Source organism: Astyanax mexicanus, chromosome 3 (genome assembly GCF_023375975.1).
Source record: "Astyanax mexicanus isolate ESR-SI-001 chromosome 3, AstMex3_surface, whole genome shotgun sequence".
Taxonomy (NCBI): domain Eukaryota; kingdom Metazoa; phylum Chordata; class Actinopteri; order Characiformes; family Acestrorhamphidae; genus Astyanax; species Astyanax mexicanus.
Window position 1 is genome coordinate 57,966,980 of NC_064410.1, and position 15,178 is coordinate 57,982,157.

The 15,178-nt window shown below is 35.7% G+C and overlaps 2 protein-coding genes across 9 annotated transcripts in view; both read right to left on the bottom strand.

Annotated features, from left to right (window-relative positions):
* The window catches only part of LOC103043027 (interleukin-4 receptor subunit alpha), a 679,179-nt gene that overhangs the window by 414,231 nt on the left and 249,770 nt on the right, over nucleotides 1–15,178 (bottom strand). The gene's annotated exons all lie outside the window — the stretch shown is intronic.
* axin1 (axin 1) overlaps nucleotides 1–15,178 on the bottom strand; it is an 80,619-nt gene that overhangs the window by 23,468 nt on the left and 41,973 nt on the right. For all 6 annotated transcript variants that reach the window (XM_022683394.2, XM_022683392.2, XM_022683395.2 and 3 more), the window contains one exon: nucleotides 372–512. In XM_022683394.2, coding sequence (XP_022539115.1) covers nucleotides 372–512 — 141 coding nt within the window. The remainder of the gene's footprint in view (nucleotides 1–371; nucleotides 513–15,178) is intronic.

The following is a 15,178-nucleotide window of genomic DNA, read 5'->3' on the forward strand; positions in this document are numbered from 1 at the left end:
TTTATATGAACTCTAACTAGGAATATTCTAACTGCTTCAACTGCTGGTGTGGCTATTCACCTGAATATATTAGACATATGTGGATTTATAAAGATTTAACATGAATTTATAAGCTGTCTGACCAAAGGAGGATGGGTCCCCCACATATATATATATATTAGCCTTAATATTACATGTAATAGTACATGTGATAATATAAGGTCTTGCCTCTGTTGCTCACTGGAGGTCCGGTGTTGTATGTTCTGTGTTTTGTCTGATTTTCTGTTCTGCGATCAGATTTCTGTGTCATCAGTTGTAAAAAGTATTAAAGTATTAAATACTTTCCTTGTATCAGTATACCACGCAAAACTTGGGCATATATATATACTTACACACTGCTGTCTGTCAGGGAGAGGGTGTCTGCATCACTGGACATGCTCTGCTGCTCGCTGTCGTTGGCGCTGGTGGCGGGTGCCATAGCATAGCCGGTGTTGATGTAGTACGGGTTAAAAGGCTCCCTCCACGATGGATGCCTGCAGGAAAATATATGAATCGCAGTTATACACAGGAACAGAAAGAAGTTTGAAATGAAGTATCTGCACATTTGAAATTATTATTATTATTATTTATTGGAGTAGAATCACATTATAAATAGTACTATTGCATCTCAAAAAAATGTAATATCATTGAAAAGTTACTTTATTTCAGTAATTCAGTTGAAAATGTGAAATTAATACATTATACAGATGTATTAAACACAGAGTGATCTATTTAATTAATCAATTGGTACATTTGGCAGTGTGCCAAGTCCTGCTGGAAAATGAAATCTGCATCTCCATAACAGTTATCAGCAGAGGGAAGCATGAAGTGCTGTAAGATTTTGTGGGAAAACAAAACTGCACTGAGTTTAGACTTGATAATAAAACACAGTGGATCAACACCAGCAGATGACATGTCTCTCCAAACCATCACTGATCATCAGTAAATTTTACATTTCATTTGTAAATCAGGAGAGCAGAGTCTGGAGGAAGAGTGGAGAGACACACAGTCCAAATTGCTTGAGGTCTAGAGTAGCGTTTCTCAACCTTTTTTCTATCACGACACCCTTTAAATATATGCGAGATGTCAATGCACCCCAGTTTACCGGGGGGGGGGGTTGTTGCTGGCGCAGTACTTCAGGTGAGAACGAGGGGTGTTGCTGGCGGAATATGAAATAAAATAGCTGACTTTAATAAAATAACCTGCTGACTTTTCAAACGAGTGAAATACTCTGCTACACTCACTGCTGAACTACCACTGGATGAAGAAGTTAATGGCTCTGATTCAGAGTTATCTGAACCTGCAATCTTCTTTTTAAAAAACGTTCCATGCTAGCCTGAGTGCTTCACACAACTCTCGCAGTGCATCGCGTGGGGGACAAAAACTTTACAGTGTGTCCCAATTTAGGGGCTGCATCCTTCAGAGGCTGTATTCGAAGACAGATTGCGTCACAGCTGCGCAGTAATACACCGCCTCTGTGGGTCGCATTCTTCAGAGTATGCTGCCTGTGAATTGGGACACACCCCGACACGAGCTGACTCTGGAAAGGAAATATGCACGTGAGGCGCAATATTTTGACGGCACCCCCGAGCGCGGCACCCTGGTTGAGAAACACTGGTCTAGAGTGAAGTTTCCACCAATCAGTGATGGTTTGGAGAGACATGTCCTCTGCTGGTGTTGATCCACTGTCCAGCACTTCAAATGAAGATTATGTATTGAAACAGACGTATGTAGTCTAGGACTAGACTTAGTCCCAGTCCATTAAACTGCCCCATATTGTTCTGATAAACTTTAAAGGGTACATTAAGGGTATGGTCACCCGAAAAGTATTTAATATGCTGTAAATACAGTTTTTATCAAATATTATATTCTTCCACTTTAGTTTATTATGAAACTTAAAAAAAAATTACAGAACTGGAGCCAGATTTAACCTATGACAAAAGTAAAAATCTCAAAAGTCATTTTATATTTGTTTATTTAAGGTTTTGCAATGAAAGATATATAAATATTAAAGGATGATTTTAAAATCTATAATTCACAACCATAAGCCTAAGGGTTATAACCCGAAAACGACATTGTAAAAGGTTTTCACACCTAAAAATACAGACCAAAGTCTGAACCAAGGTTAATGTTTATATTGCGTACATTTGGTCCAGTTAGTTTTGATTTAACACTGAAGTTTGCTATGTTTTGCTGCCATCATCTATGTGTTCTATTTTCTTTATAATTTAGACCAGGGGTTCTCAACCCGGGACCCATAGTATCCTTATTATTGTTCTTAATATTATTCTAATACTTTATATATAATATTGTATCATAACATAATATGAATGTGATATTTGGATTTTTTTTCTCTGCTGGTCTGATTACAAATCCAGGACATTTAATAGTGGTACTTTATCTCGATGTAATGTATGGGCTTTATATTAAAATATAATCACATGCAAAACATGTCAGGCATTGAGTTAATGTATCATAATTCCCCCTAATTTCACAGATATCAGACATTAACCCGCATTAATCTAGATTTACAGTAGGGATGCAATCCCTAACAATTTTGATAAAAAACACAAGACACAACCTGTTAACATGAAGAATTATTCCAGCAGTTACATTACTTTTTGTTATCATTATTTAATAACTCAACAACAGTTTATGTAAAGTAAGCTGTGACTGTCAAATACTTTTACGCAACAGAAGAGTCAGAAAAGACCTAGAAAAGGCATTACATTTATTATTAAAATGTTTTGGATTGATTTTCTTTTACTCTGAATGAAACTGTTCTGCATTTAATGTGGAATGGAAAACTAAAAATGCACGATATAAATTTACAAAAAAAAAAAAAGAAAAAATAACACCACATCTTATTTAACTACTCTAGCAGGCTCTAGCAACACTAAGTGAGAGATAAAAATATAACTTTTTGCCACCGTTAGTTTTACTACTGAAATTAATTTATTAGTAATTTATTACTGGAACTTACAGTGAGAGGAAAATACTATGGCTAACTTTCTCGCTAAACGCGAGTGAGAGAAAAAATTACTATGAATTAAACATCTTGTTTAACTAGGGAGCTTGCAACTCTTTATAGACCCAACTATAAAATTAGTTGATAAATATTTTCATAATAAATTTATTGTATTTAATCAATTAATCAGTGCTCATCAGTCAAAAATTAATCATTCAGCAAAACGATCATTGCATTGCTTTCTTTGTGCATCAAATAACAAAAGCTAAATGGGTCAAATGCTCATACAGTGCAAATCACTTAAATTAAAATGTACCAAAAGATGCACAATATAGGGAAGCACCATAATGCCATTGTACCACTAAATATTTCCACTGTTTCCAGTACAAGTTGCAGTATGACAGATGTGTGAAGACTTGGCGGAGGTGGGGGAAGGCGTTTGATACAAATGACTGTACCAGGCTGTAGGAAGCAGTAATATTTTCATGTCACAAGTGCTATTCTTGAAATCTTGAGGGCAGAAAATAGTCCTGCTGTCATATTTCCAAGGTATTTACAGCCATGTCCGCTAGTAAAGCGGGTCTCCTACAGCGCCAGTGCCTGAGCCACACTGAAGACTTATGTTAAGAATTTCACTTGCTGAAAAGTACAGCTGGCACATGCCTGCAATGATAATGTATGATATGATTATACGCAGACGCTGCTTGAGATTAAGCAGACAGAGCACATTAGGAGCGTCCATGGTCAGTCAGTAAGCTCACAGCACAGAAAACACTGCCTGCTGGGATCTATTCAAATCTGATGCGAACGCTGGTGTGTTTTGTGTGTGTTGCGCTGTACAAGTGGATCTATGGCAGAAATCCTAATTTTCTGAAGGAGACTTTCAAATGCTTGGAAGTCTGCAATCCCTGTGAATATAGCAAACTTAAATCATTGACTTTTGGTAACAAGCTGATCATTTGAATTAGAGCAACGAAGCACCCAAAACATGCAAGGTAGAAGAAGAGTGGTCTATCTGCACAAAGCAAAAAAACTGCCAAATATACTTCTTTACATATTCTTGCACATGTACATTTTTTCATTTGTGACCCCCTTGTATGCCTCATTGCACTGGAGATGTATCCAACTCTGGATAAAAATAAGAGAACACTTCAGTTTCTGAATCAGTTTCTCGGATTTTGTTATTTATAGGTTTATGTTTGAGTAAAATGAACATTGTTGTTTTATTTCATAAACTACAGACAACATTTCTAACAAATTCCAAATAAAAATATTGTCATTTAGAGCATTTATTTGCAGAAAATTAGTAATGTCTGAAAAAATAAAAAAGATGCAGCGCTTTCAGACCTCAAATAATGCAAAGAAAACAAGTTAATATTCATAAAGCATTAAGAGTTCAGAAATCAATATTTAATATTTGGTGGAATAACCCTGGTTTTTAATTACAGTTTTCATGCATCTTTGCATCATGTTCTCCTCCACCAGTCTTACACACTGCTTTTGGATAACTTTATGCTTTTACTCCTGGTGCAAAAGTTTATGCAGTTTAGCTTGTTTTGATGGCTTGTGATCATCCATCTTCCTCTTGATTATATTTTAGAGGTAAATGTTTATTTAATTTGGTAAAATCAAAGAAACTCATCATTTTAAGTGGTCTCTCTTTTTTTCCCAGAGCTGTATATTCCATGTAACACTATATTATAGATAGACAGTCAAAAAGGTACAGTATGTTGTGTTATAGAAAGGTGTAACAAACAAAAAATGGCCTCCACTCCTACCTACAGCTGCTTTACCTTGTAGATAAAGTAAAATCAGAGACAGAAGCTCTGAAGAATCTGTTGCTGCACAGTTTACAGTGTTGATCATCCTCTAGTCCATCAGTGACCGGGCGCTGACATAACATAATGCTGTTTAGAGGACTGTTTTATTATCTGTCCAGCAGTAGAAGTTAAGGCGTTTAAAAACTCCAGCAGCACTGCTGCTGTATCTGATCCACTTACTGTACCACCACAACACACACTAACATACACCTCATACACCACCACCATGCTAATCAGTGCTAATCACTGCAGTGCTGAGAATAACCACCCACCACCCAAATAATAATAATAATAATAATAATAACAATAGCTGCTTTGTGTTGGTTTTCCATCCTGTGAGGTCCTGAGTATGTGAACGGAGTGAACGGAGGATAATAATAATAATGCCTGAAATAATCACTGACTAACAGAAAGAAAGAAAAAGAAACTAAGAAACGATAGATTAGTCGACTAACAAAATCATAAACTGCTGCCATACTTCACAACCAAATACAGCATATTTAAAGATAATATTCCACTTTTAAGGTGTCTTAGCATGGAATTCCTCATGTCTTTTGGCTTTTCATACCAATACTTTAGCATTAAAACAAAAGAAGATTTGGTACCACTTTAAAATAAGACTACCTTTATAAAGAGTTTATAAATGGTTTACAATTAATTTATTAATGGTTACTAATTAGGTTGTAAATGCCTTAAAATCATTAATAATCAGTTATAACACATACGTAGAAAGGGCAACAATGACCTGTTTTTTGTCAAATAGTGAACTATATTTCACAGCCATCTATATTGTTGCCCTTTCTGTGTATGTAGGGCATTTACAACCTAATTAGTAACCATTAATAAACTAATTGTAAACCATTTATAAACCTTTTTTAAAGGTAGTCTTATTTTAACCCTTGTGTGGTGTTCAGGTCTGTGGGACCCGTTTTCAATTTTCATAAAATGATACTACAAAAAATATTTTTTCTAACTCAAACTTGTTGGCATTGGCTCATTTTTGGTGAAAAACATATATCAAAACACATTCCCCCCCCCCCCCCCCCCCCTACACATTTATATTACATACAGTATGTTTGGCCAGGGGCTAATAAACATTGCTTCATTTGTAAATTTGAAACTAAACAAATTTTCTACTCATATCTTGAGTTTAATTCATTTTTTTTACATTTTATTAAAAAACTAATAAAAAAAGAGTACCGTATTTTTCGGACTATAAGGCGCACTTAAAAACTTTTAATTTTCACAAAAATTGACAGTGCGTCTTATAATACGGTGCGCCTTTTGTATGGATTTTACTCGTCAGGTTGTAAGGAGCAGTAAACACACACTCCGTGCAGCGTTATAGAGAGTTTCAGTGCTATACAGAGTCCAGAGCCGTGCAGCTCCGAGGCTGAGCAATAGCATTAGCTAGATGCTAACCGCTAAGCTAGCTAGCTTATTCACTGAGATCAGTATTATCTAAATTTTACTCGTCAGGTTGTAAGGAGCAGTAAACACACACTCCGTGCAGCGTTATACAGAGTTTCAGTGCTATACAGAGTCCAGAGCCGTGCAGCTCCGAGGCTGGAGCAGCAAATAGCATTAGCTAGCTTATTCACTGTTCAGAGATCAGTATTATCTAAATTTTACCCGTCAGGTGTAAGGAGCAGTAAACACACACTCCGTGCAGAGCCGTGCCGCTCCGAGGCTGGAGCAGCAATAGCATTAGCTAGATGCTAACCGCTTAGCTAGCTAGCTTTTTCACTGTTCAGAGATCAGTATTTTCTAAATTTAGCACTTTTAATACTGCTGGAGCAGTATTATTAGAGTTAGATGCTAATCGCTAAGCGTTCACCGTTCAGAGGTGAGTTATCGGCCTGTAAGTCTGTGCTGCTTTGCCTGGCTAGCATTAGCTAGATGCTAAGCGCTAACTCTCTCAGAGGTGAGTTTTATCAGCCTGTAATCTGCTTGTTTACCGTGTTAAAACAAGCTACGGGGGACGAATCGCTTGCTAATATCTCACTGTCTTACCAGAACACGCAGGATTACTCAGTGTAACGCTGTCATTTAAGTTTGGGTTAACTTTACTAGTTTAGGTGACTAGCTAGCGTGCTAGCGGATAGCTATGCTAACGCTGGTGCAGCAAGCCTTAGTGGACATCTGGAAATCTAAGCTTACTGTAAATAAACTGAAGCACGTTACTCACCCAAACAGTTTTCAGGAGAGGAATCTGTGTAGATTAATATCCAGCACTCGTTTGACTTTGAAAGAGCTAGATTTGTATACGGAGACGCTCCACCGGCAAGCGACCACCCCCGGTGGGGGAAGGGAAACATGGCGCCACCCCTGTTCACTTTGATATAGGCACCCTTTCTAGTGTCACTTAACGCGCCTTATAATGCGATGCGCCCTATGTATGGAAAAATAGCAGAAAATAGGCGTTCTTTGATAGTGCGTCTTATAATACGGTGCGCCTTATAGTCCGAAAAATACGGTAGCACTTTTTGAAAGAAATGTAACATAAGAAAGGTAAAGGGCAAATATTAACCATGTAAGCTGTTTATATTGCTTGCAATTTAGGTGAAGCAAGCATTTTAATGTAAAATTGCTTAAATTTGCTGAATTAAATACAAATAACAAAGTAAACGAGTAACAAAAATATGAACACCACACAAGGGTTAAAGTGGTACCGAAGCTTTAAATAAAACTGGCTATCTTGTTTTTAACAATGCACTTTATTACATCACACCGGGGGCTTCTCAAGAATCATGTCGATGACCATCAATATAAGAATACTATGGGACTGAATCAAGAAATTCACAAATCTGATATTGCTTTGGTGTACCATTTCCATGTTTCCACCTTCACAACCAAACACAGCATATGTTTAATGATCATATTTAGCCCCAGTTAACACGGCTCCTGTAATGCTGTAATGGTGAGAGCGAACAGTGAACCCTCCTATCTTAAGGTGGCTTAGCATGAATGTCCCATGTCTTTCGGCTTCCCATCTTTTATTGATCTGTGATGCGAGACCACGTCTCCATCGCAGTGCAGCAGGCCGTGTGAACTACAGACATTACATTGAAGGAATTTGTTATGAGCCATGTCCTAAGGCTGAGGAGGGAGAACGAGGGGGAGAAAGAGTAAAAGAGAGAGAGTGAGAGAGAGAGAGAGAAGCAGACCTGGGTTTACTGCAGCCTCCAGTGATTATTCCCAGCTTTCAGCCCATCCTCAGCCTTCTAATGATTTGAGCAGCAGGCATGTCAATATTCACAGTATCACAGAGAGCCAAGAGCCTGAGGAGAGACGCTCCCCTGCCTTCCTCACCATCACTCCACTCCTCTCGCCACTCCATTTGATTCCTCACCAAACAGCAGCTCATCAAAACCACAAACAAGGAGGGCACACAGAGGTTCTGCTTTATTACTGCAGTTCCACATAAAATCAATTAGCTCCTCTTTTATAATTAACAGCAAGCCTAGTCCAAAATTAACCATCAGGGGAGAGCTCAATCACTGCTTTATAATGCCCAGCCAGTCACACAACATCAGAGGTAGCAAGAAACAAAGAGTAAGTACTTCATTACTAGGGTTGTGAGTCACAGGGCATCTCTCGATAACAATGAGATCACTATACTTCGATTCTGTGATGCTCAATATATCAAAACAATTTCCTACAATTCTTTATATAATCTGTGTTCCTGAAGAGTATAAAATACACCTAAATATATAATAAGGAAATATCAGGAATATGGATTATTGGATTATTTGGCAATGAGGTGGCTCTAAAATAATATCATGATATTTCATGGTATTTTCACGATAACGATACTTTTGGCGATATGACAAAACACTGAATTAGAAAAATTGTTTCGAATTTTAGTATTGCATGCAATATGATATGGCTAACTGAAAAATTAAAAAAAATAATAGTAACAGAAGTCAAAAATCCAGAATGTCATGATATTAAATGCACTCCAAATATCTCCATGTATCCAGGATTAAAGTAAAATAAATGATACTGGACAGAAATAATCTGTTGCTAGTAGATGTATAATAGGAAATGAGAACAGTGTGAATTTTTCTTTTGCTAAAAATGGCAAAAAATTAGTACTCTGATGTGATAATTAGGAGTGGTGATATGGCACCATATTTCAGGGTATAATATCGTTCGCGATATTATTTTTTTTTTGCCGATATTATCACGTACGATACGATATGGCACACCCCTATTTGGTAACCAATATTCTTCAACACAGGTTCATGTGATTATCAATTACTATATATTATTAATTTGATTATAGTGCCACAATGAGAAATAATAAAGCAGTAACTTAAGTCTAATTGGGGGACGAGTCTCAGGCAGTTTAGAGCTCGATGCTTTATGTTTTAGTGCAATATTCATATTTTTCGCCACATATCAATATCAAATCAAATCAAATCAAATTTATTTGTATAGTGCTTTTTACAACTGGTGTTGTCACAAAGCAGCTTTAACATTAAACATAGAGAATACAGAATACAAAACCCCCAGTTGGGTATCATGTATTATGATACAATGTATCATGATAGATATATTCCGATTGTTTATTATAAAACCACAATCATATTTATTTTATAAAATGAAACACTGCCTGTCACCAATCTTAACATATAAACTAAACTAATCATTAAACTCATCTCTGTTTGTTACTGTACATACTGTACATCTTGAGTATTTGGGTCACTTAATACTTTTCATTTTTTCCTCCCTACAATTCACAATCAAAATATGTGCTTTTTCACTCATTACATTTACAGCTAATTATGCACTACTGATTTTAGTGCATAGCTAAGTTTTAGCTGACCATATTTGTATTAATTATGTTTTTTTCTTAGCACGAGAGCCGATTAACTAGAATGAGCTAGTATTAAACAGCATTTTTTATATTAAGTGTATTTGTCATGTTTTAAGTTTTAGGATGTTTCAATATATTTATAACCCAATTTCTGAAATTTTCAGTTTATTGGGCCTCATTTATCAAGCATCTCAGATTAAAGGTAATGAGCTTTCATCTCATATCTCATGACCTCTTATCAGCTGTCTAAGAAAATTCAATAAAGTTTAACTGATCCTGGATCAGTACTCCTACTCATAGAACTTTGATAAATATGGGCTATTGTTTTTAAAAAGGGTGCATTTTAAATACTATACTTTTTTATTACTACATCACTGGCGTAAAACCTTTTAAAAATGACAATAATATTATTATGCTCAGTTATTTGGAATAGTACATCATACAATCAAATTTAATTATTATGACAGACCTAGGTTCATCTGAAACACCTTTTTTTTTTTAAATGCACCTATTTTGAAATGTAGAATAGCGACGCAACAGCATTATCATAGTGATGAATGCCCAGCACTGTTGTGCTTTGACCCTGTGGTGTGTGGTTATAACCCTGATTAAAAAAATATATACGTAGTGTAGTGTAGTGTAGTGTAGTGGGGTAGTGTTTCTTTATATTTGGCTCATTTAAAAATGATATAACTCAGTATTAGTTAGTTTTAATTATTGCTGTACAAAAGCAGAGATTAAAAGTTCTACAGATGATGCATTTTATACTTTTACTTAAGCAAAAAAATGGCTGAAATGAATTATGTCACCATGACAAGCGCAGCAAAGAAGCTGCAGAAGTGCATTTGAGAGAAGCCATTAGCCAGATCCAGCCTGCACTCCTGCTCCAGCGATTTGTGCAGCTCTTTACACTGAGAGAATAATTACCGTCTCTTTGTCATCCCATTTTACATCTGACTGCTGGCGCCTCCACAGCTCCCACTGATTGATTTATCAAAGACGAGACTCTGTGTACTAGAGCACAGGTAAAGGCACGAGGCCGGCTTTCAGGTTACTCATTACATTAGCTCAAAAGGCAGCCGATTACCGCACAGTCCAAGTAATATCAAACGCAGCACGCAAAAGGTTGATTGAGTCCGGCTAGGGATGAGTGAGGACTGAGGAACGGAACAAATAGCAGGACCACAGCTGAGTCTATTCTGAACACTGCAGAACGCATGCAGAAGACCTACTGCAAAGTTATTAGCTTAAAAATCAGTATTACAATATTACCAATAATATTAGATACACTATCTGTCTAAATGTTTGTGAATAATGTCTGATAAATACATTCAGCTACTTTAAGTTTTACTTATTGCCGACACAGATGTGCAAATGCACACACAAACACAACTTACCCAGTCCATGTAGAGATGTACACCCAATAGAATATTACTCCTTGAAGCAGATAAATAAACCTATTGACACCATGTCAATGTCTGATGCCAGATTTAGGATACTCAGTATTGGTGTCAATCCAATGCAGGTCAAAATCTCTAAAAAATCCATTATCTTACACTAACTAGGACTGTCAATATAACAAATATTTGGACAATATACTGTCTCAAAAAAAATGTAAATGGTAAATGATGCAATTTTTACACTAATGATAAAATGATAACATAACAGCATTATAACAGCATAACAATTTGCTTTTAAAGAATAGTAAACTTTTAATCATTACAAACTAGGGATGTCAAAATGAATGCGTCAACCATGTGGCAAAACGGACAGAGCAGTTTTATTATTTAGCGATACAACACAGCAACGCTTACCGTCAAGTTCAGAAGGTAGATTGCCTTTTATTTATACTGAAGTTTATGCTCTCTCTTTCACTCTCTCTCACAAACACACACACACACACAGCTGATGGCACGTGTCCCTTTTTGTTCATGCTGTTTAAGGTGTGGAATATGAAGCTACACTAGCGCTTATTTTCTTCATTAAAAGCCTCAGTTAAACTCAGCACATTAGAATATTCTAGTTTAAAAAAAAGGATCTAGTCCTCCAAGTGTTAACCACAATTCACCATTATTACTGTCCCCTTCCTAAATATACAGTACCAGCATTTAAAAATAATATATTCATGATTTTAACATTTAACATTGAAATACCCATTTTCAAAAGCTTCGTCTTAAGGAAAGGTGTGACAATCCTTAAATATCACAGTATTCTATTGTGATTAAGTTTATTTATTTACTTTTTAATCGATTGACACCACTATTACAAACTCAGTCTTTTGAGTCAGAGCATAAATCATTTAAATATCCTAAACAAACAAACATCAAAGACCACAGTTTTAAAACTCAAATTGTCTCTAACATCAACAGGCACTTCTTTTTTTAATGTAACATATTGGACAATATCGTTGTCAGAATAAAAATAATTGAGGTTTATAATTGATGTCTATGTATTGTTAGGAATGTATTTATTGTGACAGACCTAGAACTACACAGGCACAATAATTATATTGCAGAACGTGAAATATTTTGAACAATTTCAAACTACATTTTTTTTTATTTCTTTTGCAGTTTTTATTTAACATGACAATATCTACCATATTAGGAATAATATCTAATTAATACAATTTGCTTTACTTCATTCATTAAAGCACACACTGCATTATTTATATTAGCTTATAATACACACACACACAACCACACACCACAATGTAATTCCTTCCTAATACTGTGCAGCCCTACCTAGAACCTAAGGCTACATGTGTTTATGTTTAGATGGTAGGCTTTATAGGTAAGCAGAATATTAGTTTCAGAAAAAAATGGTACAGGATTGAAAGAATCTGCATAAACTCAACACTGTAGTAACGGTATTAAGACAGAATTAGAACATTTAAAACTTCCTGACCTTACTAATGCTCTTGACCCTCCCAGCAAAGCTCTGGCAAAATCTAGCAGAAACTTTTAACTGCAGAGTAGAGACAGTTACTCCAACAAAAGTAGGAAAAAACTCTTTACCATTGTTGATTTCAGAAACAAACAATGAGCAGGCTCCCAATACTTCCCTCCATATAATGTATAATGTATGTATTCAAATGAGCTCTATATATTCAGAACAGCTTTTCTGCATTTCACCCCTAAGCACTGCCAGTAAAACAGGCCATATCTGCACTTAATTGGCTCCCATGTCAAATCACTAAAGGTATAGAAATGAGTGGAACTCCAGCAGGTACTGAACGCCTGACTTTGAATTTAGAATTATGATATTGTACCGATTTTACAACTGGTCATATCAGGTGATAAAATGTCATCAGGACACAATCCAGATATTAACCATTCGCATTTACATCTGGTGGTCGAATGCGTTTCCGGCTATCGAGACTGAAATCCGATTTGTGTGTGGACAGAATATGCAAATCTGCTCGTTATGCGACAGTCACTTGTTTATCCATTCAGCCTCAGTTGGTTGCTGCCTCAAAATTTGCACTTTTAAATGCCATTGTGCATTTCTTCAAACCTGGGGGAGGGAAACTGCTTCGGCAGTCCATGCAGTGAGAAAATGGTGTGTTGATTGTACAATACAATTGGAGAGACCAATGTGTTTACACTGCTATAACAAAGGGGTTCAAGTCTATCTCAGACCACAAGGACTTGATGAAATCCGGTTTATATTTTGGAAAATTCTGTTTATTTTTTTCCTCTGGTTTCGATTACTATTGTTTTTCCCCACATTTCAGATTTTTAGGGTTTTAATAGTCCTGTCAATGAAAAAATAAAATAATTAATCCAATTAGTGACATGCTCTGTGATTAATCAAATTCAATCGCTCTCATCTTCAAAATATTTTAACTTTATAACTTTTAGCTGAGGAGCAAATAAATGAACGAATAACAGAGACTTAAAAGCTCACTGTAATCCAAATCAGTCAGTAACTGATAAAATTACGTATAAAGACAAACAGACGGCAGAGGTTATTTTAACAACATTTTTACATTTAGCTGAAATATGTTGCTTTGTTATAATAAAATATGTCAGCCCTGCTTAAAATGCTTAAACATGAGACATAAATATTAACAGAATTTAGACATTTGACCATATTTATCAAATCTTTACTTAGTAAAGTCCAAATAAAATTAAAAACTGGGAGTTCTTTATTATTATTTTATATCTTTTCATTTACATTACCATCACAGGGGCTTTTAAAGCCAAAAATATCAGATTAGACTGATTAGCTTTGATAAGTTCTGCTGTTTAAATGATGTCTGAACATTACTCTGGTCTTCAGTTATTAAGGTTAGACCCACCTGCACCAGGCTACAGTGCAGGTCACTGCTTTTTTAGTTTGTATAATTCTCTGTATTCCACTTTTATTCCTTAGTTCCGCAATTCTGACCGTGTTTTCTGCATTGTGGAAATCAAATGGCACTAGACAACCTCCGGAAATGGTTTGAGTAAATGGAATTGTATTTAATTGTATCACGATTAAGGCATTGTGACTAGTCAAGGCACCAGATTTAAAACATAATGGATCGGGTATTGGCTAATTTAATCCTAAATCTTTTTTTTAACTACAGTGTTCAGTGTGCCCCCTGGTGTCCTCAAACCACCATTATTCCCCAACTATATTCCTCAACCAGAAGCCATGGGTAGAGTTCTCAGAAGGTGAATGAAAGAATTGTGTTAAGAGTCTGCAGTGCGGAGCATGAAAACATGCCATAATATCTATATAGTACATAAAATAATGGTCCACATGCTCTTTGTTTTAAATTAGCACTGAACAGCGTGTTCAGTAGCAACTGGAGGCTAATTTGAATGCTAATACTATATATATATATATATATATATATATATATATATATATATATATATATATATATATATATATATATATATATGCAATATAAAATCAAATCACACCACATTTACACACTATAAAACCCTTATTACACAGAAGTAATTACATTAATCGCCTGAACTGCAGTACTTTAAAGGAACTGGGAGCTGAATAGTTACGTAAGTCAGGCAAAATGGATTATAAGACATTAAACACTATAAATACAGTAATTGTTTCTACTAAATAATTCAGTCTAGAATGTCTAATAAAACTAAAGTTATTTTACTATAGAAATAATCAGCAGCTTAAATCTGAACTGTAAGGATGCACTATTTATACAAACAAAAAACATCAGATCAGATCAGAATTGGCTAATACTTAACAATACTACTACAAATAATAATAAACTCATTGGGACATCCCTAATCATTATTATTCCAAGGAAAGTTTCCATATCAGATCTTTATATTTATTTTATCAAAAAGGAGAAAAAGTAGGAAAAGGCAGCAGAAGGCTTTTGTTTAACCATGCCGTGAAGATACAGACCAGAAAACAAAGGCTAGCCCGAGTGAAACCTTCACAAAGGAAGTCTGTATCATCAACAGCAACAACAAGAACAACAATGTGCTCAGAAACCACAGGAACAACTGCGTGTTTATTCCTCGTCCACTTTCGATGCAGCACCATTTCACTTTCAGGCTAGAAATGTTTGATCCATCC